Here is a 26,342-nt window from a genome sequence, read left to right as displayed (position 1 = left end):
TGTGTGGTGCAGCCTCGGCAGCAGCTCGCCAGCCCGGCAGCAGCCCTCCGTGTGCCCGGCCGGCGCCCCGCCAGCCAAGCCCGCCAGCGGAGCGCGGCGCCTCAGGCCCGCCGAGTACAGTGACTGTGCCCCGTCCCGGTGCGCCTCCTCCTCCTCGTCCCGCTCCTCGGCGGCCGCCCGGCTGGCTCCCTCGCCCGCCGGCGCCGCCCCGCCCGCCCGCCCCGGCCTCCCGCCCGCCCGCCCGCCCGAGCCCCGGCCGCCCCCCATGGCCGTGGAGAGCCCCGGGGTGCCCCCGCCCAGCAGCCCGCACGCCAGGCCCCCGTCCCCCTCGCCGGCCGCCGCCGCCGCCTCCCTCCTCCACAGCCACCACCACGGCAGCAGCCTGGGCCTCGGCGGCGCCAGCGCCCGGCCGCTCCAACAACACCACCACGGGCCCGGCCCGGACGAAAGGTCCAGTACCCGCCTCTCTCTCTCTCTCTCTCTCTTTCTCTCTCTCTCTTCTAGCGGGGGGGGGCGGGGGGCACGAGCGGGGGAGGGGAGGGGGCAGCCAGGCGGGGGAGGGCAGCGCAGGTGGCCCCCTCCCTCCCGACATGGCGGGGAGGCCAGGAGGAAGAGCAGGAGCAGCAGGCCCCAGAGGGGGAGCGCGCCCGGCCTTGGTGTGCGCCCCCTCCCGGGCCAGGCCACGAGGGACGGGGGGGGGTGACAGTGTGACAGGCAGAGGGGGATCCTCCTCCCCCCTTCCCTCCCCCACTCCCTCGAGGGCAGGTGGGCAGCGCAGGGTCGCCGTGGGTCTACCTTGGCGCGCGCGCACGTGTGTAGGCTCGCACACGGGGCGCGTGCCTCCTTCCCCCCCCTCCTCCTCTTCCTCCCTCCCTGTGGAGTTCTCTCTTTCATGTGATGCAGGGGTTGGGTTGGTAAGTAATCTCTTTTATTGAATAATTCAATTTGTACCTTGTTCCTTTCTTTCCCCGCCACAAACAAAAGGCCAGAAGTCAGTAAGCATTTCGTTTAAGGAAACGAGCAGAACGGTGTCCCTTTCTGTTGGGCTGGTTGGTGCCCCTTCCCTATGTGACGTTAACTTAGGAAAGTACTCACAAAAGCACACACCATCCTGGAAAGAAAAAGGAGATGTTTCGGATTACTGTATTTTTTAAAAAATAGCTCAAGCCCTGCTGTAAGCTTTGCAGGGTGAGTGGCTGCCCCTCACCCGCCTCCCCCCCCAGCCAAGGGCTATGGAGCTCCAGCTGGGATGCCACCCAGGCACTGTGTCTGCAGACTCCCTCTTCATCCGGCTATCTGGAAAGTGGACACACGCTGCACTTAGTGCAGGTTTGCAAAGTTGTTTCCAAAAAGGATAAGCAGTTCCAAAGTGTAACAAATCACAGTGTCCCCAAAGTCATCAAACACTTCCACCCTCTCCCTCATTTGGTAAGCAATAACCATGTACAGTGTAAGCACCTTATTAGCAACCCTTCCTGTTTCCATCGTCCTTTTGTTAACTACATGTTCTGTGCAAAGTTCATGTTTGTCCCTCACACAAGACAAGTGACTCCAAGTGACAGTAACTCTGTGTTGTGTACATTAGACTCCTTATCCCATAACCCAGCGCTTTCCAAATCCCGCCGCTCCTGTTCTTCATGTAAAACAAGGCCATACACTTGGTCCCATAGCGAGTGCAGTGTTTTGTCCTGTTTATTCTGATGAAACAGGAAACGGTCTACGAGGGCCACACACTCGCTTATGCAAAATAGCATTGGCTTGTGCTTTCCTGCACTACCAAAAAATACTTTTGTACGCATGTGCTAGAAAACATCTACAAAACAAGGAAACTACTAAGTTGTCCACTAAAGAACAGTATGACATTTCTGCTTGGGGTGACAATAATTATAATAGTAGCAATTTATTACTTGTACCCTGACCATCTGAGTTGCCCCATAGTGAAGTGTTAAGTTTAGAGATTTTTTTTAAAATCACCTTAGCATGCAATGCTAAGCTCCCTGATTCTGATTGGCGGGTAGGCTGGTAGATAGGCTGCCTCTTCCCCAACCTTCATTGGAGGAGAGGAGGTAGAAGATCTACCTGAAGGAGCGTCTCCATCTCCATCCTCCAGCCCGGACACGGGGGTCCAGCTCCAAGTTCCCTTCAAGGTGTGAAGCTACAGTGAGCCAGGCAGAGGGTCTTGTTGGTAGTGGCGCCCTCTCTGTGGAATGCCCTCCCATCACGTCAAACAGATAAACAATTATAGGACTTTCTGAAGGCAGCCCTGTTCAGGAAAGTTTTTAATGGTTCATCTTTTATTGTGTTTTTAATATTTTGTTGGGAGCTGCCCAGAGTGGCTGGGGCAACCCAGTCAGATGGGCGGAATAATAGTAGTAATAATAATAATAATAATAAAAAATAGTAGTAGTTATTATTGGGCAGAAAGCTACTGCCAGCAAAGGCCTGAAAAGGAGGGTGTTTGGGGAAAGGGGTGTTGGCAGCTTTGGATGCAAAGCGCTGAGGACCCTGAACCATTAGGCCTCAACTACCTGTACCTGGCACTGCAAAATGGTCTCTCCCACCCCTTTCTGCCCTGACCACCTCAAGCAGGCAGGGCCTGGGATATGTCCCTAGACCCACCCCTCTCTGGTCGGATTCATCTGCTGCTAGTGCTGCAGTCACACACGCCTTTTCTCTTCGTGCCCCGGCTCTTGCTGCGTGGTTTGACAGTATTCACTCAGCGACATTGGTGGCAGAGATACCACTGCTGTTGGTCTGGTTGAAATTTCCTAGTCAAACTAACAGGAGAAAAGGGTTCCTTTCTCCATCACTGGTCCAGCTCTGGTGGTCAAAATAAGTTAGGTGGTTTATCCGCATGTTGGTAGCTCTGGCAGGGACCTTAAAGCACGAATTCGGACAGTAACTGTTACAAAAGCCCACCTTTCCGCCAATTAAAAGCTTGAGCCATTTTATTTCTACTTGTGACTGATCAAGCTTGCAGGCTCTGAGGTGGGCTGAGCTTAGGCCTGCTGACCGTGTCCTGGGCAGAGTTTGCGGTGGCTGAATGAGGCAGCCAAGGCTTGGCCTGATGTGTTACCAAGAGTTGTGCTACCAGGTCAACAGACCTGCTTCAACTTTGAACATGGATTATTATCTCCTTGCTGTGACTTTATATTCCTCAATTCGTAAGAATTTACGTGGCACTTCTGAGTTAAGTTCATTATTTCAGCACTGCCAACAATAAGCCATTGTTGAGGCAGGTCTGGCAGTGCTTTGTAAGATCTGCTGGATTTTTACATTCTTCCTATTGACAAAATTAGGCTGGGAGTCGGAGGGAGAAAGACGGAATAAGGATGTGCACACTTGGAAAGGACGAAGTCCTGGGCGCTGATCCTCTTGCCGTTTTGCTTGATGTTAAGTGGGAAGGGATTAAAATACAAACTCTCTATCAGCATTTTATGCTGGTTACAGTCAACACATTTTTAAGGGAAGTGTTCTTGTGCCGTTAGTAGTTGGATGGAAAGGGAGAACTTTTGCAGATAAGAGTTTCTTCTCCTGCCACTGAGGACACCTGCTGAATTTCTGCTTCTCTCCCACTGTTGGCAACGTAGGAGGCTGCCCCCTGTTGAAACTCATGGGCATTCTTGGGTGAATGACGTCAGCTTAGAAAGCCGTGAGTCAACAGTGTGACCAGCAAGGAAGATGGGGGAGGAAACGTGGCTAATTTCCGTTACAGAGCTAGATTGCATATTAACTTCTTTGTGAAATGACCTTTTAAATTAAATATTTGGCAGGTGGATATAGCGCTTCATGCAACCAAGAGTGACTCGCAGAGTAGTTAGTGGTGGCGGCTTTTTACTGTCTTCTGAGATTTTTTTGCCCAGGGAACCTTGAAAGCAGTTTTGGTAGTAGGAGCAAAAGGTGGCCAATTCCTTCGGAAGAAGGTGTCCTACATTCTTCCATGGCGGCCTCTCTTGACGAAGGGATCTTTTAATAGCCAGCTCTGCGGGTTCCACTCTCCTCTGAGATATGCCCTTGCGCTTCGTTTGGCTCATCAGTCCATAGCACCTGGTTCTGCTGCAGGCTCTTGTTTTGAAAGTTGCAGAAATGATATTGGGCTGAAAGCCGTGCTTTTGGGCAGGTTGAGGTCATTGAAATAATTCCAAAATGTTTAAGTCTCATCTCTCCCCACCCCCTAGCTGGAGGGTGGGTTTTTCAGAGAGGTCCAAGTTAGCTTTCTGCCTGAATTAAAGACGTAGTTTGTCTTGCTCTCCTTTGAAAATACAGTTATCTCTAGCTTTAAGGAACTGGCGTTAGGAAATCCTCCACAAGAGTTTCCGGTGTCTTCACCCTGCAGTGTATGCTGCTAAATCAGTAAAGGAACCCCCACTCCTGCAGGGTTGAGGTTAAGAGTCATGCCCTAGATTATGAGTGTGTACTTAGGGGTAGGTTCCACTCCTGCCAAATCCCATAGGGCCGACTCCCACCCCAAGGCGTGTGCGTTGTCGCACCGATGACAGGTCCCATTTCGTTTTGGGAGAACTAAGCTCCAAGTGTTTGCCTTATTCCAGATTTCTTAGTGAGCTCCTTCATAGCATTTTCCCGGCATTCTGAGTTCATACTTTGGGTGAAGAAAGAAGAAGAAGAAGAAGAGTTTGGATTTGATATCCCGCCTTTCACTCCCTTTAAGGAGTCTCAAAGCGGCTAACATTCTCCTTTCCCTTCCTCCCCCACAACAAACCCTCTGTGAGGTGAGTGGGGCTGAGAGACTTCAAGGAAGTGTGACTGGCCCAAGGTCACCCAGCAGCTGCATGTGGAGGAGCGGAGACGCGAACCCGGTTCTCCAGATTACGAGACTACCGCTCTTAACCACTACACCACATTGTTTCAATCCCCAACTGCATCTCCAAGCAGGGCTGGGAGCAGCCCCGGTCTGAAACCCCAGAGAGCTGTTGCTAGTCAGTATGGGCAATACAGAGAGAGAGAGAGACCACTGGTTTCACTTGGTAGAAGGGAGATGCTCAGAAGATTCATTAAGGTTTTGTATAATAATGCCAGAGAATGGCGTTTTGCCTGCTGCAGAAAGTGCATTTATACTCTAGTGGGCAGGGACTCGCGTTCCACCTGCTGACTAGAGTTCCCCGTGGCTGGTTAGATTTCCTTAAAATGTCATTGGCCAAGAGTTTTTTGTTGTTGTGGAGTTCCTCACTCCAGGAAACATCCTGGCTTTTCTGAATTCATAGTTCACAGCACCCCAGCTCCTCCCCAGTTTTGCTTTCACAGAAATCATTCACTGGGTAATTACAGTTTGGTGTTCTTTCCAACACCTTCTTCTGCTCCAGTGTGTGAAATCTCAGGCCTTTGCTGTGGACCTGCAGCCGGCACAGATTTTAGCTGATGTTGTAGAAGGCTTCCATAATTGCAGCTAAGTTCTACTCAACAATAAATCCTTCCAAATTAATGAACCCAAGTTACACCCATTATCGTTATGGCTGTTGTTGGGTCCAACTGTGTTCCCTTGAAGTAGACTCATTAAAATTAAAAAACTTGTTAGTTTGCTGGTTTCAGTGGGCCTACTCTGAGCATGAGTAAAGTTGAGTACAACCCTGGGTTTCAGCAGTCTCCTAGGTAAGCAGCAGTGCTGGAAATTATCCAGGTGCTTTTTGCGACAGGCACGGGTCCAACTGTGACCCCGTGGAGATCTCTGGCTGCCAGGTGGGCGACTGACATCTCCGTCTGGCTGGCCCCTCCACCTTTCTTAAGCAGGTCAGGAGCAGAGCTTATTTGCTGCATTTATATCCCACCTCTTTCTCCAAAGAGGACATGGTGAAGTAGGTGGAGGCTGTGGCTGCCCATAGGTCACCCAGTGGGGATTTGAACCCTGATCTCCCAGGTCCTATACCACACTGGCTTCCTACAGTCCTCATGTTATGGGACAGCTATATAAATAAATATACGGCAAGCAAAATGTCATTTAGAAAAGGATCTGAAATATTTTTTTTGAAGCTTGAATACGTATGTTTTTTCTGGATTGTTCTATTTGATTTTAATGTGTTGTAAACTGCTTTGCTATTTTTTCTTTAGATTATAAAGTGGTATAGAAATGAAATGAAATAATAACAACAAGCTCAATTGGAGGGGTGTGCCTAGACATACCATTTTGGCAACCATAACCTAGATTCAAGGTGCCATTGGCAATTGGCTCATATAGCTGGTGTCTAACGCTGGTAAGCAGGTCAGGGGAACGATATCAACCCTACAGTGGTACCCCGCAAGACGAACGCCTCGCAAGACGGAAAACCCGCTAGACGAAAGAGTTTTCCGTTTTGGAGGCGCTTCGCAAAACGAATTTCCCTATGGGCTTGCTTCGCAAGACGACAGCCCATAGGGAAATCTCAGGGACAGCGGGGAAGCGCAGCGGGTCTTCCCCACTGTCCTCGGACACCTCCTCCCGCCGCCGCCGGGCTTCGGAAGGCTCCTCCGAAGCCGGGCGGCGGGGCGGGAACACCTCCCGCCGCCGCCGGGCTTCGGAACGGTGCTCCGAAGCCGGGCGGTGGGGAGGGAACGGTGCTCCGAAGCCGGGTGGGGGGGAGGGAACACCTCCCGCCGCCGCCCGGCTTCGGAACGGTGCTCCGAAGCCGGGCGGCGGGGCGGGAACACCTTCTGAAGGCGGGCGGGGGGCGAAAGTCTTTGCTCCCCCCTGCCTGCCTGTCCCGGAGGGCTTTTAAATCGCCCCGGACAGCGGAGAAGTCCTCCGCTGTCCCGGGGCGATTTTAAAATGCCGCCCGCCAGCATTTTAAGATCGCCCGGACAGCGGAGAAGTCCTCCGCTGTCCCAGGGTTTTTTAAAATGCTGGGGGTGGGAAGAAAAGCCCTTGTCCCCCCCCCCCCAGACTTCAGAAGAGGTCCGGGGACAGACTGTCCCTGGACCTGGCCTGAAGGCGGTTTCCCTAGGAACGCATTAATTGATTTTCAATGCATTCCTATGGGAAACCGTGCATCGCAAGACGAAAAACTCGCAAGACGAAGAGACTTGCGGAATGAATTAATTTCGTCTTGCGAGGCACCACTGTATTTCATTTTAACATTGTGTTTGTTCAATCCAAAGTTTAGAGACTAAGGTGGTTTTTCCGTGGCTTTCCCATTTCCCACCATCAGGGGGCAGCAGAGACACTGGCCTTGATTTTTGACCAGAAAAGGTCTTACTATATCTATTAAGTTTCAGACACAAAGTAAGAAGGCAGAAACCATTCTCATATAGAGAACTAACATGTTTCAGTTGCAGTAATTAAATAAGAGCTTGATATTTCTGTAAACGGTCCAGTAAAGCAAAACCACATACCACTTGCTCTGAGGCCCTTCTGTCCTGCAGTGTTTCTGCTCCTTAATCAACTTAGAATATTCTCCTAAAATTACCTTTCTGCCTCATTGCCTTGACAGTGTGGCTTCTCTCTTTACGTCTGTGCGCTGGATCCCTGTCAGGTTTCATTCAAGGTTACATGTCAGGCTCAGTGGCTTCCCTTTTGTTTCCATCCGGTCTTTTCTTCACGCTCATCGCCTGCTGCCCTCCTTCGGCACCTGTTCCCCCTCCCACTTTCCTGTTCTGTGCCAGGCATCTCCCTGTATATATGCCTGGAGGAGCCCCCCATGCCCCCCGTGGGCCTGTTGAACCCAGCTCCTTCTCTTGGCCTCTGAGAGGTGACCTTTGTCGTGCTGGTCTCTGCCATTACGCAGCCTTCTCCTGCCATGGCTTCTTTCCTCAGCCTGGTATTCTTTCTCTGTCTTTTCTCTGGCAGATGTGATCTTTTCAAGCACGGTGCCTTTGCCGTGCCTGGGTTTTGTACTGTTGGCACCAAACACCTGCAGAAGCATGAGCACCCTGGACTTTCCAGGAGAAGCCTCTGTGCTGTTCTGATCCAGGCCTTGGAAGGGTCTGTTGTCTCCTGCAGCAGGCTCTGGTCACGTGATCTGTGAGGTCACACAGGGCGACTGTGATGTAATACTTTGCATGAAGCTCAGCATTCTGCTGCAGAGGTAGCAAAGGGACTGGCTCCCGAGGAAAGTCCCCAAGAGCTGTGGTGGGCCAGTCACAAGGCTAGCGTTCCCCCCAGTGTCAACTTGATTCTCTGAAAGCCCTATAGCCACATGGCAACCACGCTGCTTTGCCCTATAGCCACAGTGAACACGTATGGCAAGCTCTACTATGAAGTTGACAGAGCCCTGTAGCTTTTAGTAATAATTACTTTACTCAGAGTTGCTGATTAATAGCTTTTCACACAGCATGAAGCCACCAAGTTTTAGATCATTTTGACTGCCAGAATAAGGCTACAATCCTAACCACACTTACTAGGGAGTAAGCCCCATTAAACACAGTAGGACTTACTTCTGGGTAAATATGCACGGGATTGCACATGTATCTTGCATGCTGAAGCCCTCAAGGCGTTTTCTATTACCAGACTAAGCATGGTCAAGGCGAAAGCTGTGTATTTATGCCCAGGTGGAAGAGGTTTAGGTGAAGGGATCAGTGCTGCCATTGGAAAGTGGATGGCAGAGATGAAGTCCAGCTGCCCTAAAAAGGCTGTGGCTTCCCTTCTGTGCCCCCCCCCCCACAACTTTAGGCTGTCTAAACCCCCTCTCTCCCAAGCATTCATTTGTAGGGATGTGAGGTATTGGATGCCGTTTTTCTTCTAAGTTATTTTGAGAGTTGGAACAGTCATAACTAGTAAATTGCAGTGCCAGTTTTGGCTCTGTTTAGGTCTTGGAAGCCCCTATTGCACATGCTTCCAGTTGTGGAAGAGCTGCAAATAATTCTGAAGGTTGCTGCCAGCTTTAAACTGTTCCCTGTCTGAGATGCAAACACTCCGCCTGGAGGTGGTGGCGCTGCCCCGGCTTTGCCCTGGCTGGCCACACACCACAGTCAGCACCGCACCCCGGTGTCCTGCTTACAGAGAGGAGGCGGCACCTGAGTTGTGTCCTGGGCCGTGTCAGCTGGCTGGCAGGCTCTGGGGAGAAAGTCAAGAGTTTCTGTAGCAGCGGCGGCAGCCCGGCTTCCACCATGTGTGCTGCAGAGGCAATTTGACTAGCGGCAGACTTTGAGTGTGAGGTGGAGGAAGAGAGGGATTCACTGAGGTGAGGCATGAATATACCTGATGAGCAGGCAACCCTCACCCCCCTCTCTTCCCCCACCGCCCCCTGAGATCAGGAGAACAATCCTGTTTGCTGTACTCAGGTAGCACCAGTAGCTCCCTGCAAGTAATGCTGGCTCACGCCAGAAAGGATGTGAGCTTGTCTCCCCCGGCAGCTCTTCCTTTCGTGAAACACATCGCTTCCTTGAGTGCCTGCTGTTTCTTAATCCTGGAAGTCAGATAAACCACATCCTTTACCTATTGCCTTCAGTTTACAAGCACAGAACATGGACTAGCATAAGATAGGCAAACTGAGGTGGTTCTTTATTTGAAATACAAATGTAGTGAGTATTCTAGTTTTAAGTGCATGTGAAGTTTGTGAGTCCAACATTCCAGCAGAAAAGTGGGCATGGTTGCGATTTCCACATCTGACGGGCTACACTGATATGGGCTTCTTTTTTAAAATGAGGATTACGTCCATTAAAAATGCCATATGGTTAGCCGGCCCCATTGCCAGCTTTGTATCTTGGTCTATAATTTACTGTATGTCCTTGGGCCTCACTGTTGTGCTTGGCTCATGGATACTGACGGAAGCAGCTAAACAGTTTGTGGCCTGGAAAGTGCCAGCCTAGAAGTTTTGCTTTCGTAGTGACTGGCCGGCCTGGTGCCTGCAGGGCTTCTGCCATAGTGATGGGCTGCTGGTGGTGGTGCTTGGAGTGGTGGTCTTCAGAGCACCCGCTGACCTTTCCCCACTGCTGGTGTCTCCACAAACCGCAGTAGGCAGCCAAGACAAAATAAAAGCCTGTGTGCCATTTCAAGTAGGAGACGAGCCCCTTTAAATGGCTGTTGAAGGGCCCAAGCAGATGTTCAGGAGATGTTGGTTTCGCTTTAGAAATAAGATTCCCACTCAGGAATTTGGTCGCATGTAAGGAAAGCTTACAAGCTGTTGTGGCAGAGGGATGGTGAGCACGACGTATCAGCTGAATCCTCGGTTCTCAGCTCACACTGGGTCTCGCCGCCAGGCCGCCTTGGGTCAGCCCATTATCATCACCCTCCTAGCTGTATTATGGAGGTGATAAAAATGGCAAACCTTTTTTAGTAAACACTTAATTTATGAAATGAAAGCATGTCATGCATGAACTCTTTTGAGCAGTTTTGGGGACTTGCTTTAGAAATACGTGCGTTATTTATCCTTTCAGCCTTGCAGAAGAGTGCAGGGTTCCTCAGCAATTGGTTCTCTGGCTTTGGAATGGTTATGGAAGTTGTAGTGACTTTTGTCTTTGGACGGGAAGAAGTGGCACTTCAGCTCTGGGCTTTCTCAGCTCTTCTTGCGTTGCCACTTTGCTGTATTCTTGGGCTGGGGAGGAGTAAATGGGTTACCTTGCAGTGGCAGTGTAAAAAGGCAACACTTCATTTTTGTGTAGATACCAAGCAGTTGGAATAGCAATGTCTCTTGCTTTTATTTAACTCTGAGGTTTCCAGTCACAAATGTGTTTGCGTAGTCAGATACGTAGCCAGCCACTTGATGGTTGCTTTTGCTGGTTTGTGCATGCATGAGTGTGTTTCTATCCTCTCCCGGAATATAGTCTTAGGGCTGGAGCTGCATTCATTTTTGCACATACTCTGCAGAATAAGGACCTGTTCTGGGAGGAAGCAGGACTGGTTTGTTCTTTTCCAATGCACTGATCAGGCCTGTGACCTTTGACAGGCAAGCGACATGCTATTTAGCACAGTTTTCTGCTTTGAAACACACCTCTGTCACCTGCCTTGCTCCTTCCATCCAAATGATTCTGGTTGTGTGTCTTTACAGGGAGGATGGGGAGCTGGAAGAAGGGGAGCTGGAAGATGATGGGGGCGAGGAGCCGCATGATGCTTCAGAGTCCCGAGAGAAGAGTCGGAAGGACAAAAACGAGAAGCATCATAGTGACTCGGATGAAGAGAAGACTCACCGGAGGAAAAGGAAGCGTCGGAAAGAGCGTGAGAAAGAGAAGCGGAGGTCCAAAAAGAAAAGGAAATCGAAGCACAAGGTGGGTGAGGCCAGGCAAGCTTCAAGAATATCAGTTTCAGACCCCTCCTCAACCTTTCCTTTGATGTTTGCCCTGGTCTGGGGTCAGAGAGCTGGGGACGTAAAGGGGATGCCAAGCACAGACTGTCACCTGCATTTCTTAACAAGGATCTTGGTGGGCCCAGAGCCTGCTGTGCCAATGGCATGCTGGTCTTCAAAAGCATGAGGGGGCCACACAACTGCATGAATGAGATGAGAAGTGATGAACTAGAATCAAAGGTGGCAGGAATGTTTGGAGGCTAGAAGAGATCACTCTTGATTAAAAGCAACTGCTTCTAAGGTGAACAGATGATACGAGGAACCAAAAACAGTTAGACTTGCATGTAGAAATACCAAAGTATATGAAAAATCATGTAACCTAGAGTGCATGTGCTGGAAGCCCAATTTCAAGTTGCATTTGATGCCTTTGGAAACTGCCTGCTTGCTCCAGGCAAGCAGTATCTTCCATCTATCTATCTATCTATCTGTCTATCATCTATCTATTTTCAACTGCTACCCATTAGCCAGAGCTTTCAAATCTCTAAAAACCAAGGAGGGTCATTGGCCTATCAGGTTTATAATCTAAAAAGACACAACAGAAAAGATAAAGGGGTTGGGAGGGAGGAGGAAATAAGCAATCTAATGGCCAGCTGGCATGAAAAAGTTAATGGAGAGGAGGCACAAAAAGTTGCTTGTCTCTCTGTTGTGCCGATGGGGTGTCCCTGCTGCCCTTGTCTTCTGTTGGCTGTTACACCCTGACGTAGTGACTGCTGCTTCATAAATAGTTGGAATTCCCACCTGTGTAGAGAAGTCTGTGCTGAAAACATTAAAGCTCCTTTTAAGCAGTAGCCAGAGCTGGGTGAAAAAAAAGTACAATCTGGGGAGCAGCCAGTAACAGCCTTGCCCTCCTTTGCAGCGCCATGCCTCTTCAAGTGACGATTTCTCAGACTACAGTGAGGACTCAGACTTCAGCCCCGGCGAGAAGGGGCATCGGAAGTACAGGGAGTACAGCCCTCTCTACTCCTCCTCCGTAAGTGCATTTGAAAGTTCACCGGGAATCAGGCTGGGGTCTCAGTCCCACCCTGCGGTTAGGCAAAGGCTCCCACGCAATAGGGGCCAGCGGGATTTGTGGCAGAACTTGCAGGTGGCAGTGGAGGCCTCTGTGCCAGAGGGGAAAGCAGGCAGCTGGGTGTCTGCTCCCGGAAAGGGTGGTTTGGAGGAGAGCCTCCCCCAATGTGGTGCCCTCCGTACTTTTTGGACTACAGTTCAGCCTCAGCCAGCATGGCCAGTGATCAGGGAGGGCCCTCTGGAGAGGCTGGTTTAGAAGATGCATAAGGAGCCCATTTGTACCTCAAGACCCTATACACCTGAGGACCAGGTTATGAGAGAGACCGCCTTATTCCTGCGGCCTACGGGAGAGTTTCTCCTGCAAGTCCCCAGGATCTCAGCAGCCCTCCTCCACAGGAACTCAGGCCAGGGTTTTTGGTGTGGCTGCCCCTGCGGCGTGGAGCAGCATTTCTCTCAAGAGACAGGTGGCTTTCCCAGTTGACTCAATGTGTTTTTGCCAGGAGTGCCTATGGCACCCTGTTTCCAGTACATTTGCTGTTTTCATTGTACGTCTCCTTGAGATGATGGGTGATGGTGATCAGCTTGTTATGCCTGGTAATAACTCTGTGTGCGTTCACTTCCAGTCTCATCAGCAGTATTCGTCATCTCACAGCGCCCCCAAAAAGGGATATTCCAAAATGGAAAGCAAGAACTACCCCATGTACGAGGAATATGAGAACGAGGGCTATTGTGACTATGAGGGAGAGGATGACGAGGACATGGGCAAAGAAGACTATGATGACTTCGCAAAGGAGCTGAACCAATACCGGAGGGCCAAGGAGGGGTCGCACAGGGGGAGAGGTACACACCTGCCTGTGCTTAGCCCTCATTCCAGATGCTGGGAAAGTGTTTGCTCCCCAGTACAAAAGTGAGGCCCATCGTGAAAGTTAGTCAGCATTCAAAGGGATTAAACTTGCCTTTTTAAAAGGCGCTTCAGGCTCAGTGCAGATTTTTGTTCTGGGTTCAAACTCAGAAAACAGGGTTGCGTTCCTGCCTGCTTTTTGTCACCAGAGAGGAGTTGAACTGTCTCTGCCTGTTGGGCTCCCTTGAGGCCAGCTGCATGTTTTGAGTCAGATTGACTTTGGTACCGAAGGTGCGTTAGCTCCTTGGTTATGCAGCATCCTCCCCTGGGACTGAGGTCCCTTGCCACAACATGGCTGCTTTCCTTTCCTTTGAGATCTTAGTCATAGAAAGGCAAGGCACCATATCCCCCCCCCCCACCCCTGGTGTGTTGTGTCCTCTGGTCCACAGAATCATGGAGGCAGGGCTGTGCGCCATTGCATGGGGATTTTGCTGTTCCTGATAGACAGATGCAAAAGGCTCTGCTGTTCCAGCTTACAGGGAGCCTTGGCAGGAAGCTGGAAGCAGCGTCTCTTTGTGCCCCAGAGTCTGATCCGTTTTTGTTTTGTTTGTCTTGTGCCCATAGGGGGTCGTGGCCGAGGCCGAGGCTACCGTGGTCGTGGAAGAGGCGGGATGCGTGGGCGAGGCATGGGCAGAGGCAACCGTGGCAGGGGAAGAGGAGAGCATGCGGAGGAGGAGGAGGAGGAAATGTATGAAGAGGAAATGGAGGTGAGCTGGCACGGTTGGCACTCGCAGCCAGCCCAGCTTCTGCATCTTGTGTGGCATGTAATCAAAACATACACAACTGTATACAATGGAAGTATAACACATACTGAATGTCCCAACGCAATTGGCATCATGACCCAAAATAATATCCACTTGAGGCCTCTGTGTACAGTGGCAGAGGACTTGAAAAAAACATATATGCAATCTTGCAAATTGCTTTTCAATATAACCGAGAGTTCATGTAGTGAATCTTCTAGATAAGATGAAGGACTCCGGCCGAGGAGATGCCTGGGCATTGTCCTCATTTCGCATGTCATCTTCCAGTCGGTTCAGACACATTGCTAAATAATACATGTCATGCTGTTATTACAATGTACATTGCGACTGTACATTGCATGGACGTTATTTTGTCCAATTGCATAATATCAATTCCATCGGGACATTCAGTTCGTGTTACACTTTCATTATATACACAGCTGTGTTTGTTTTGGTTAGATTCTATTCACTGTATTCCTTCATTGTTGGATACTCCTTATGTGGCATTTCATGAGCTAAACCCCGCTTTGCTGATTTCTTCTCTTTCTGAATGCCAGTACTGCGAAGGAGAAGAGCCTGCAGGGGGAGATGAGTATGACGACTATTCCAAAGAGCTGAACCAGTATCGCAGGAGCAAGGAAGGAAGGGGAAGAGGTAGGTAGGCCGGGGGTCTTGCGGTTGGCCAAGACTGCAGTTACCCCTCTGGCCGGCAGGCTGGAGCCCTCACAGGCCTCTCTTTCCCTTTTGTTTGCGCTGGCACTGTGTGATCCAGTTGCCTGTGTGGACTTGAAGTGATGGTATGTCATCTGTTGCCATTTAAGAAAATGTTGTTGCTTGACTTGTTCCAGGCTTAGGTCGTGGCCGAGGCCGTGGCTCCCGAGGGCGAGGAGGCAAGGGGATGGGCCGAGGAAGAGGCCGGGGGAGAGGAGGCATGGGCAAAGGAGGGGGGATGAATGAAGAGGACGACTACTACGATGACGACATGGGGGTGAGCGACTTCCCCGACCCACGTTCCTTAAGCCTTCCCCTACAGTTTGTGTGCCTGGATTAGGCCCCTTCTGCTTCCATGGGGCCAAAGCCTGATTGGTCGAGATGCAGTTGCAATCAAAATTACTCAACCACCATTGCAAATCAAGTTTACAGTGGAACCTCGGTTTTCGAACATAACCCGTTCTGGAAGACAGTTTGACTTCTGAAACATTCGAAAACCAAGGATCAATGAGCGGTTGGCAGAATCCATTGAAAAAATAGAGAAATGCGCCTTGGAAGCCGTATGACTTCCAAGGCATGTTCGAAAACGGAAGCAATTACTTCCGGGTTTTCTGCGTTCTGGTTCCAAATTGTTCAGCTTCTGAGACGTTCGAAAACCGAGGTTCCACTGTATTATCAAAATTTGCAGACTTTCAGCTGTTTGCAATGAGCAAATCAAACAAAATCAATTGAAATAGCTCAGTGCAGCAGATGCTCCATGGTTCCCCAAATTCAGCTGAAATTGCAACTTATACTGGCTTCTCCAGTCTCACTATTATTCAGCCCCCTGTATAGAACCCCTCACAGCAACACAAATACAGCAGGTGTTGTCTCTGGCGCACCTGGTACAACTGATCAAGGGCTCCACTAGTTGCACTAGGTGTGCTTGAACACGTGGAATACCTGAGCGGACTAGGGGGTTTCAGAGTGTCAAATCTGGCTGCATGGTAGGAATATGGCTAAGTTAGGAGAATGGTCCAAGAAGGTAAGAGAAGAGAACATCGCCCTTCACAAACAAGGAGCAAGATACAAAAAGATAGCAAAGGCACTGCATGTTCCTAGAGACACTGTTGGCAGCATAGTTGGCAAGTTCAGAGTTAAAGGAACAGTGGTTACACAACCTGGATGAGGCAGAAAAAGGAAGCTATTTGCAGCAGCAGCCAGACTTCTGAGAAGGCAGGCTGGGGAAAACCCAACAAAATTGTTGCAGCAAGACTGGGTGGCAGCAGGCAATATTTACAGATTGTTTTGTTCTAAAATTATGTAAGCTACTTTGCATGAATAACATTGGTAAATAAAGTGTCTTGTGATTGCCATAGGATGGAGGCGGAGGCGGGAATTATCGGCGGAACGACCATGATAAATCTCACCAGCAATCAGATAAGAAAGGAAAAGTCATCTGCAAATATTTTGTGGAGGGAAGATGCACCTGGGTAAGTGTTCAGGACCAGCTTTCATTCCTGGCTGCCTGATGATGTGGTGACCACGCACTAGGTCTGCAGGCATATGTGCCATCGGAGTCTGTTGCAGCAAAAACAGCAAGGCGTCTGTCTGGTGGCACCTTAAAGGCTCATGGACTTGTTGTGGCATAAGCTTTCTTGTACTAGAATCCACTTGCATCAGAGGCTTGTACAGTACAGTGGTACCTTGGTTCTAAAACTTAATCCGTTCCGGAAGTCCGGTCAAAACCAAGGCGTGCTTTCCCATAGAAAGTAATGCTAAATGGATTAATCTGTTCCAGACTTTTAAAAACAACCCCTAAAACAATTTAACATGAGTTTTACTATCTAACGAGACCATTGATCCATAAAATCGAAGTAATAAACAACAAGAACAACAACAACAACAATAATAATAATAATAATAAATTTTATTTATATTCCGCCCTCCCCAGACGAAGCCGGGCTCAGGGCGGCTAACAACAATCAAATAATCAAACAATCAAATAATCCAACATTCTAAAAACATTTCATTATAAAAATTAATTAAAATCAAATTAATGGCAACCGTTGAGCAAAATTCTGTGCAGGTTGCCAGAGGAGGGAGTCAGGCTGGGCCCTGACCAAAGGCCTGGTGGAACATCTCTGTCTTGCAGGCCTTGCGGAAAGATGTCAAGTCCCGCAGGGCCCTAGTCTCTTGTGACAGAGCGTTCCACCAGATTGGAGCCGCAGCCGAGAAAGCCCTGGCTCTAGTTGAGGCCAGCCTAACCTCTCTGAGGCCTGGGACCTTCAGGATGTTTTTATTTGCAGACCGTAGGTTCCTCTGTGGGGCATACCAGGAGGAGCAGCAGATAATAATAATAATAATAATAATAATAATTTTATTTATACCCTGCCCTCCCCAGCCAAGACTGGGCTCAGGGTGGCTAACACCAGGTATAAAAAAATTGATTAAAATACAACTTAAAAACAAGATTAAAATACAACATTAAAATGCAGCCTCATTTCAGTAGAAACTCAAATCAAAAACTTTTTGGGGATGGAAATGTCAAGTCTTCACCAAGGCCAACTATCCATTCTGGTCCTACGTGGGCCAGAAAAAAGCCAGGGAAGTCCCCAAACAGGAGTTCCATCACAGAAGGAAAAAGGAAAGAGGGGGAGGGGATCAAGTTGATTCCAAGCCAAAGGCCAGGCAGAACAGCTCTGTCTTACAGGCCCTGGGGAAAGAAATCAGATCCTGCAGGTGAGGTGAGGGGCCTGCTGTTCTCCCCGTGGCCTCCACCAGTGCTTCATTTGGGGGCTCATGGCTGATGGAGGCCCATTCTATGTAAGGCATACTTGGCCTGTGTGGAGGACGCAGTGGCTACCTCTTGAAGGAGGGATCATTGTTTCACCACTATTCTGTTTTGTGTGTTTATTAATGTGCTGCCCTTCACAAGATCTCAGTGTGGCTCTACATGTAGGAATGCAATAAAACAGCAGAAAAGCAACCAGAGAGTTAAATTATGCGCCATTCCCCATCGCCAGAGTCAGACCTGGGTGTGGCCCCATTGCACGTGACTGAAGGTCTACAAGGCATATGGCTGGTTGCATAGGGAGGGCAGCAGTGGGCATCTGTTGCTCTCTAGAATTTGCTGGACTCTGGTTCCCATCAGCCCCGTCCAGCACAGCCGGTGGCCAGGGATGGTGGGAGTTTTAGTCCAACAGTACCTGGAGGGCCATGGGTCCCTGAACTCTGCTGTAGGGGAAGAGATCACCTTGGGCTCTCCATTGACTTGGAGCATATTAGATTTCACCTCTTTTGCAGGCATAACGTTACACCGCTAGATGCCAGCTAAGTCCCGCTTCTGTCTTGCTGTACCACCAGCTCTGCCCATTTTGGCCTCCTGTGCCAGCAGTTTGCTGCTGATGTCACAACAGCACCTGCCCTTCCAGGGTCCGTCACAAAGACCTTGAGTGCTGAGCCTGTCCTTGTAACTTGGGAAGGTGTTCATGGTTGTACGTTACTCCTGTTGCTGTCCTTTCCAAATGAGAAGTTCTTCTTTTTCCCTCATTGTCTGATTGTGTGAAGAGGTGGCTCATCTCACCTCTGGAGTTGATTGAGGTGGGGAGTGTTTCCAGGGATGAACTGCTAAACATCCTTTGTGCTCAGGTGTCACACTCTGCAAAAGTCAGCTCTTTGTACCTTCTGCTTTTTCCTGGCAGGGCGAACACTGCAACTTCAGCCATGACATTGAGCTGCCAAAGAAGCGGGAACTGTGCAAGTTTTACATCACTGGCTACTGCGCCAGAGCTGAAAACTGTCCCTACATGCACGATATCCTTTCTGGTTGCTTCCACGCCGGGGTTTCTTAGATTTGCCTCTGAGTCTTGCATTTTTAGAGGAAAGCTAATATCAAAGGGTAGGTGGGGAGGTTTAATCTGACTCTCCATACTGTGGACAACGGCTGAGCTTCAAAGTTTTTGAGCTGGGCCAGGGTTGCTCTAGGGAGATCAGCCCCGCTTCCTGGGTGTGAGAGCCCTGAGTCTGGGGGTGGGCCTGCTGCAAGCCGAAGCCTAGCCTGGGGTGCGTTAGTTCTCCTGTGCCTTTGCCCTTGGCATGATTTACTTTCTTTAATGCCTCGCACGGGACTTCCCTTGCAAGCTGTTCCACACGACTGGGAACTGCATCAATGGAGACGACTGCATGTTCTCCCACGAACCTCTCACAGACGAGACGCGGGAGCTTCTGGATAAGGTGAGTGGGCCGGGGGGCTGCTGAGATTTGCTTCCGGTCATGGAAGCCCTTTGCCGAGGGCAGTGCCTTCTCCTTAGCAGTTGTGGGGGGCAGGGATGGTTCGGGAGCCATGCAGTCGGCATGTGGGGATAACGGGAGACGACTCCTGCCTTACCACCCAAGGCGGCCCCTGCCTTCTTCGCCCACGGCCTTGTTTCGCTTGCCCCTTAGATGTTGGCGGACGATGCTGAGGCCGGAGCAGAAGACGAGAAGGAAGTGGAGGAGCTGAAGAAGCAAGGCATCAACCCCTTGCCCAAGCCGCCCCCCGGGGTAGGACTGCTGCCCACCCCCCCTCGGCCGCCAGGGCCGCCAGCTCCAACGTCGCCCAACGGCCGGCCCATGCCTGGGGGGCCACCTGCTCCGCCGCCCCCACCGCCTCCCCTCCCGCCCCCTGGGCCCCCGCAGATGCCGCCTCCGATGCACGAGCCCCTCTCGCCGCAGCAGCTGCAGCAGCAGCAGGACATGTACAAGAAGATCCCCTCCCTCTTTGAGATTGTGGTGAGGCCCACCGGCCAGCTGGCGGAGAAGCTGGGTGTGAGGTACGTGCCACCTTCCCTCCAGCGCGTACGGGGATCTGGTGAGGGGCAAGGAAGGGGGGTGCTCCTGGGGCCTCCCCCTCCCTCCTGGTGGCAGCCAAAGTGCTTCAGGTCCAGGCCTGGGGGTGGTGGGTGGTAGGGGACTGACTCTTCTTTCCAGGCTACGCTCCTCCTCCATGTCCTGCTGCCTGGCAGGGAGCCACATGCAGCAGGTTTGGCTTGACCTGCCTCACCCCGTGCTGAAGTGAGCCGCCTCTGGAAAGGCTCCTTTTCTTCTTCCTCCTCCTCTTTGGCCATTTTGCTGACCCTCGCTGCGTTCATTCCTCTAGGCACCCAGGCATGTCTCCGCCTATGTTCCCTGGGCATCCCGACATGCCCCCGGACATGCCCCCCGACATGCTTCCTGACATGTGCCCTGACATGTGTCCCGACATGCCCATGGGCCCCGGCATGAACCCTGGTCCTCCCATGGGCCCCGGGCCCCCAATGATGCCCTTTGGGCCCGAGGAGATGCCCCCTGGCCCACCAGCACCCGACTTCTATGACGGCTTCTACCCGCATCCAGAAGGCTTGGAGATGGACCCCAACCTGATGGGCGGCCCAGGTACTTGATCCTTCCTTTTAACTCATTTATATCCTGTCCTCCTTCCCTCCCTCCCTCTCTTCCAAAGGAGCCCAGTGGCAAAACAATACCAAGTGTTTACTCATTTAAAAATAGCAGTTAAAAATAGGTGCATGTCAGCGGTGTGGCTAAAGAGAAGCTGTGGGCAGCAGGCCCATTATTATTATTATTATTATTATTATTATTATTATTATTATCATTATATACCCCACCTTTTCCCCCTATGGAACTCAAGGCAGCTTAGGTTTGAAAACAAGACCCTGTGGTCTAAACCACTGAGCCTCTAGGGCTTCCTGGTAGGAAGGTCAGCGGTTTGAATCTCTGCAACGGGGTGAGCTCCTGTTGCTGTCCCAGCTCCTGCCAACCTAGCTGTTTGAAAGCATGCCAGCGCAAGTAGATAAATAGGCACTGCTGCGGTGGGAAGGTAAACGGCGTTTCCGTGTGCTCTGGCACTCATCACGGTCCTCCGTGTGTCAGTAGCGGTTTAGTCCTGCTGGCCACATGACCCGGAAAGCTGTCTGTGGACAAACGCCGGCTCCCTCGGCCTGAAAGCGAGATGAGCGCCGCAACCCCATAGTCGCCTTTGACTGGACTTAACTGTCCAGGGGTCCTTTATCTTGTTTTACCTTACCCCACCTTTTCCCCCTATGGGACTCAAGGCAGCTTCTGTATGAAAACAAGACCGTTGGACTACAACTCCCATCATCCCTGACCACTGGTCATGCTGGCTAGGCATGATGGGAGTTGTAGTCCAACAACATCTGGGGACCCACAGGTTGAGAAACACTGCGCTAGAGCATTGAGTCCAATGGGCCCTTTGGCCCCTGCAGCGGCCCAGTGCCCCCAGGGCCACAGTCTGCTGGGAGGCGGCCGCTCCTGGAGGCTCCTCCGTCCCCAGCATGGCTGTGCTTGCTCTCCCCGCCCTTGTTTCTCACGGCCTCCTTGCCTGCGCTTTCCCTGACAGAGGGCTACGGGAACTACGATGAGATGGACGAGCTGCCCGGGGAAAACATCTTCCCCGACCCTTCCTTGGAGCCAGACCCCTTCTGCGACGGAGGGATGCCCAGACTGCAGAAGCCTCCCACCAACGTCCCCGACTTCCTGCCGTCCACGCAGCGGGCTCTGTACCTGCGCATCCAGCACAAGCAGCAGGAGGAGGAAGAGAGGGCTCGGCGGCACGCGGAAGGCTACAAGCCGGATCGGGAGCACGAGGAAGGCAAGTGGCTCCGGCAGCCCCCGACTCCAGGCTTGCTTGGAGTGGCAGCTCTAGTTCTTGGAGTGGCCAAGCCGCTCTGGTCGTTCAGACTGGCTGTCTTGGTGTCCTCCTAGATCAGAGGTTGGGAAGTGGACCCCCCAGAACCCCCTCCCTCCATGGACCACTTTCACAGTTGGGCAGGGCTGCCTACCTGTCAGTCACCTCTTGTCATAGGACGGCAGGTGACTCAGCTTCAAACCTGCAGCTTGCAAAGGAAAAACCAGGCGCTCACCTAAGTCGTCGCCCCCCCCCCGCCTTCTGAGTCTTCCTTCTTTGCCTGTGGCAGAATTTGAGACTTTTTGAATTTGATGCTTTTTTCTGCAGGTTTATCTGCCCCGCCCCACCCTGTCACATGACCTCAGGTGATGAGCAGGGGGCCATGGGTGGGGCCAGAGGTTGCCCATCCCTCTCCTAGAGCCCCTCCCCCTGGGGTTCTTGAGCTGCAGCTGGTGAGAAGGAAGTGGTCTCTTCATTTAGGCTGAGGACACAATCACCTGCCGTTCATGATGGAGTCTGGCATAGTCCAGAGCCCCAACTGACCTCTAAAGCTTGGGTGATGCATGTCTCAGAGACAGACAGAGAGGCAGACCTTTTGCTTGGGGTGGCAGTTTGCATTTAATGTTGCCTTAAGCGCTTCGGCCAGGCGAGGTTTGCGTTTTGCAGTTTCAAGTATCTGTCAGTTATCCCTGATTTGGGGGATACTATACCCAGGAGTGATACTCCAGCTTTGCCTCGTTACTCATTCTATTGCCCCTTCTCTCTGCCCCCCCCCCCCCCCAGGTGATACTGGCAATTGGTACTCCAGCGACGAGGACGATGGCAGCAGCAGTGTTAGCTCCATCCTGAAGACTCTGCGGCAGCAAAGTTCCAGCCGACCCCATGAAGACTCTCCCAGTGGCGCTGGCCCCGCCTTGGGCAGGAGCGACCCTCGCCTCCAGAAAAGCCAGCCCCCGGGAAGCGGCCGGCCAGCAGACCCTCGCCTCCTGCGTGACCCCAGGCTCTCTCGAGGTGTGGAGCCTTCCGCTCCGCCCGGTGCGGGGGACGCAGGGCCCACGGATCCCAGGCTGGCGCGGCACATTCCCCCCTCTGCCCCTAAAGCAGACTCTCTGCATTCCAGCCCCTCGGTTGGGCAGAAGGGCGTTCCGATTCCGGAAGAGGAGGAAGGGGAGAGGGCGCTGAGGGACAAGCCGGTCACGATTCCCCTGGATGCTCTGCCAAACCACACCCTGAGGGACCCTCGGGGTCAGCTGCAGCAGTTCAGCCACATCAAGAAAGACATTGTCCTGGTCATGCCCGGTTTTGCCCGCATGGTCCTGTGGAGCCCTGAGGACCTCATCCCGCTGCCTGTCCCCAAGCAGGAGTTTGTTCCCGTCCCGGCGGCTCTGCAGGCTCTGCCTGGTCTGGATCCGCGCCTGAACCGGCCTCAGAACTCCACCGGCCTCTCCGACCCCAGGCAGCGGGCGGCAGCCCCAGCAGAAACCTCGGCCGGCTCTGGCTCCAGCCTCCCGGACTTTGAGCTGCTCTCGAGGATATTGAAGACCGTCAACGCAGCAGGCAGCCCAACCCCCAGCGACAAGCCAAGCGACCCCCGGATGCGCAAAGCCCCTGCTGACCCCCGGCTGCAAAAGGCTTCTGAGCCAGCGCCCTCGGCGCCCTCCAAGCCAACGGAGGCCGCCAGCACGTCGGCAGCTGGCCCTGCGGCCTCTTCGGAGGCAGCCCCCAGCATCGCTCCCTACGACCCCCGGCTGCTGACGGCGGGAGGGCTGAGCAGAGGCACCGGCCAGAGCAGCGTCCTGAGCGGGATCAGCCTCTACGACCCAAGGACTCCGGGCTCAGGCGGCAAGGCTGCGGAGCCAGCTGGGGAGGGCAGCCCGGCGGCCAAGGGCTCCGACGGCGGCAGCGGCAGTAGCAATAGCAAAGGCAGCGCCAGAGGGAAGGAGCCCTTGTTTGTTCGCCGGTCGGCCCTGGACCAGCTGGAAGCGGAGAAGCCCAGCGCAGAACCGTCAACCGACAGGTACAACAGCTACAACCGGCCACGGCCCAAAGCCGCTGCCGCCGCTGCCACCACGGCCACCACTGCCGCCACCACCACCACGCCTGCTGCCACAGAGACTGCCGCACAGCCCGGCATCCACAACCTTCCGGTGCCCCCCGTCTATGGCATGGTGAAGCAGGCGGCCAAGTCTGGGGCAGGCAGCCCCTTTGCTGGAAACAGCCCTGCGCAGGAGGGGGACCCGCAGGATGCCGGCTCCTTAAAGGATGTTTTTAAAGGCTTTGACCCCACAGCCTCCCCGTTCTGCCAGTAGTATTAAAGACTTGCCCCTGCAGCCTTGTGCCCGAGAGAAGCAGCAGTGTTCGAAACTTGTTCTCTTCTTTTCCTTTTATTCCATTAATCCACCCCCCTCCACCCCAGCCATATAACTTGTATATACATCCTTTGGGTTTTGCTCAGTGCTGTAGCGTGTAATATCCAAGCTGCATTGTAAACAAGTAATCAGAGTATCTTAAGTAGTACTAGCCAGTATTGTCTGATGCCCTGGGCCTTTGTTTGAGGCTCACCTGAAATCATTCATTGTCTTCAAATCTTCTTTGGAAACCTGGGCCAGCAATCCCTCCAGCCCTTAGCCTTCCTTTGCACAGTGGGCTACGTCCGAACCCCTCCTGCTCCTCCTCCTCCTCCGCTTCAGGTGTTCTCTGTGGGGTGGAGGAGAGGCTGGGGAGAGAAAGGTGGTTCTTTCCTGTTGCGTAAAGGGATGATGCTGTCAGCCATGCTGATCTGTAGAATATATGTATCTTCATTTCTTAGCTGTAACAAAATAAGTGTATCATAGCCTTTTTTTAAGAAGAAGAAGAAAAATCTAGTGCAGTGAAAATTACCATGGAGAAATAACCATGTTGGATTATTTTTGTAATTGTGTTGGATTTTAAGTACTTGTTTGCCGTTTCCTGGAGGTTGCTGGATCCAGATACAGCTGAACTAGAACAGGGCGCTACATCTGGGGTGTTGGGGCGGCCTCTCAAAAAAAGTGATGCTTTCTACCAAAACAGAATTTGTAGTATTGAAATTAAATTATTAATATCCCTTTGATTCCACTTGTCTGTCTTCTGCACTTGTCTTAATAAGCAGGCACTGCCAGGGCTCCCAAATGGCCTGTAGATTATGTAGCTCCTATGAGAACAGGCAGTTTCGCAGGCCGTCTTAGGGAGGTGGAATGGGGCAACTGTAGAGCAGGCCAGGGCCCAGAGGCTCGGCTAGAGAGCAGGTTCGCTTAAAATCCAGCCTGAATAACTGGAGATTCCACGTGGCTTTAGAAGTGGAAACGTTGCTGAAGGTGGAGAGTCTTTTGGAAGCATCAGAAGAGCAGCTGTCTGGCGTTGGTGCTTCAGAAGCAGCTGATGAGGACCAGGAGCAAGAACCAGAGATTGCAACGTCTGTTCTTGAGAGCTCATCACAGTCACCTTGCCTGCTGGCTGTTTTAAAGCCCAGCCAGAATCTCTTCTCAAAGGGAAGAGGAGTTTGGGGCCTGCACTTGCTTCGTAGCCCCCCTGCCCTGCATAGTACTACTGCCTCTCCCCTGCCAGCATCGTGAGGTTGGCATCTCATCGTCTTTGTGTTAAAGCACACAAAGCTGTTTGGCCTGATCCTGTAAGCGCCTGCCGCCTCTTGGCAGCCTCCTTCAGGTGGGGCTGCTGCTCTTCGTCGTCTTCCTTCTCACTTGTCCATCTGCACTTGAAGGCAGGAGAGAGACTGGATGCTCGCCTGGAAAAAGTATTTCTGAACAGCAAGGGTATTTCGCAGCTATTTGCAGTGTTCTGAAAAACATGAGCTCTGTCAGCTCAGCAGAGACGAGGTGCTTGTGCCCTCTCTGCGCAAGGAACCTACCCAGAAAACAAAGAGGCAGCCGAGGCTTCCCCTCTGCTTTGACTGAGTCTGTCCTAGCGACCCAGCGTGGTCAAGGAAGCATCCTGCAACCATGCGCAGCACACAGCACCCCCAAAGATTTGGAACAGGTTGGTCTCTCCCCCTGCGTGGAGGTCATAGTCTTCAGTGGTGAAGGCGGTAAACACCGTGAGCTGAAACTGACTAGCTGAAACACCGTCTTAGCTGAAACTGACTAGCTGTAAGAAGGTCTTCTCTCCCTACCGTGTAGTATGTATGAGAAGTGGTGGGGTGTATTTCATTTGGAGAAAAAGGTATTTAGGGTTGGGAAAACAGCTTTAAGGCATTTGCATTGCTGGGAACGTTGTGGGTGCTGAACTTGGCAGTGTTTACTTTAAAAAGGGCCATCAGGACACCTTGAAAGGTTGGTCGTTCCCCCAGACCTGTGCCTCTGCAAATCCTCCTGTTTCAGGCACATTCATTTAATGGAGATGTGGTTTGGCTCTTACCCGGGAGCATAAAAGCCGCAGTGTATTGGAGGAACTGGTTTAAGAATAGGAGGGACGTGTTCCATCTCATTCCAAACTTAAACCAGTTTTCCTCAGTGAAAGCTGAGACGGTTAAGCCAATTGTCCGTTCTGCAAACTTAGCAACCGTTTCACCGTTCTGACTCTATGCACAAGCACTGAGGTCTAGCTGCTGTAGGTCCTGCGGGAGGGACAGTGAACTAGAACAAAATTCTCAGCAGCCTCCCCAAACTATCATTTCCAGGGCTCCTTGGTGCAGCTATAGCTCTCAAACTGGTGTAAAGTTTTTGAGTGTAACTTTAACCGGGGAGGTTCTTTGTGAAGTATTCTGTCTTGCGTGCTTATTTAGATAGAGATGCTCAGTGACATTTGTATAAAAAAAACTGATCTTTTGTAAAAACTGTAAAATCACTTCAATAGACACAAATGGCAAAAAAATTAATTGATGAAATTGGTCATCTACCAGAGCTTTATAAACATGCTATAAAATGTAAATACTATTTGAAATGGGGTTTGTATATATTGTACCGGTATTTTTACAGTGAATCTTTGGTTGCATGGCTCTCTACTTTCTTTTGTATCACACATTTGTCTTCCAACAATGTCATCCAGACTCAAGTCTCCTATCATTGTACTGCTGACATTAAATGATGCAGTGATTTTAAAGGCTGCTGTTGTTTGGCTCTGGTGTGGAATCCCTT

At 51.6% G+C, this 26,342-nt stretch overlaps 2 protein-coding genes and 1 long non-coding RNA gene across 5 annotated transcripts in view; 1 reads left to right on the top strand and 2 right to left on the bottom strand.

The window, feature by feature from the left end:
• SAE1 (SUMO1 activating enzyme subunit 1) overlaps positions 1 to 7,809 on the bottom strand; it is a 29,129-nt gene extending 21,320 nt beyond the window's left edge. Inside the window, exons 1-2 of the mRNA XM_081019114.1 lie at positions 7,395 to 7,809; positions 952 to 1,111 (exon numbers count right to left, since the gene is read on the bottom strand). The gene's annotated coding sequence lies outside the window, so the exon portion shown is untranslated. The remainder of the gene's footprint in view (positions 1 to 951; positions 1,112 to 7,394) is intronic.
• The window catches only part of LOC308484584, a 116,061-nt gene that overhangs the window by 58,018 nt on the left and 31,701 nt on the right, over positions 1 to 26,342 (bottom strand). The gene's annotated exons all lie outside the window — the stretch shown is intronic.
• Positions 251 to 26,307, top strand: ZC3H4 (zinc finger CCCH-type containing 4). Of its 3 annotated transcripts, none has more exons than XM_081018599.1 (14): positions 251 to 450; positions 10,914 to 11,130; positions 12,064 to 12,177; positions 12,839 to 13,055; positions 13,681 to 13,823; positions 14,414 to 14,510; positions 14,705 to 14,844; positions 15,926 to 16,039; positions 18,251 to 18,362; positions 18,673 to 18,782; positions 18,993 to 19,360; positions 19,687 to 19,961; positions 20,944 to 21,195; positions 22,015 to 26,307. In XM_081018599.1, exons 1-14 carry the CDS (start codon positions 266 to 268, stop codon positions 23,538 to 23,540), a joined length of 3,870 nt encoding a protein of 1,289 aa, XP_080874725.1. In that variant the 5' UTR covers positions 251 to 265; the 3' UTR covers positions 23,541 to 26,307. The 3 variants fall into 3 exon arrangements, with proteins under 3 accessions (XP_080874725.1, XP_080874727.1, XP_080874726.1); XM_081018601.1 differs by lacking the exon at positions 251 to 450 and adding an exon at positions 883 to 914; XM_081018600.1 differs by lacking the exon at positions 251 to 450 and adding an exon at positions 8,000 to 8,164.

Source organism: Podarcis pityusensis, assembly GCF_964106645.2.
Source record: "Podarcis pityusensis genome assembly, chromosome: 8".
In the NCBI taxonomy this organism is placed as follows: Eukaryota; Metazoa; Chordata; class Lepidosauria; order Squamata; family Lacertidae; genus Podarcis; species Podarcis pityusensis.
Note: the sequence above shows the minus strand (reverse complement) of the source record. Positions and strands in the feature narration are given on the sequence as shown.

What these genes read in the sequence shown, in the direction of transcription:
- ZC3H4 (XM_081018599.1), top strand. Translation starts at nt 266, where the DNA reads ATGGCCGTGGAGAGCCCCGGGGTGCCCCCGCCCAGCAGCCCGCACGCC. An exon ending in GGGCCCGGCCCGGACGAAAG is followed by an intron (nt 451 to 10,913) that starts GTCCAGTACCCG and finishes GTGTCTTTACAG; the next exon opens with GGAGGATGGGGAGCTGGAAG. An exon ending in CAAGGAAGGAAGGGGAAGAG is followed by an intron (nt 14,511 to 14,704) that starts GTAGGTAGGCCG and finishes GACTTGTTCCAG; the next exon opens with GCTTAGGTCGTGGCCGAGGC.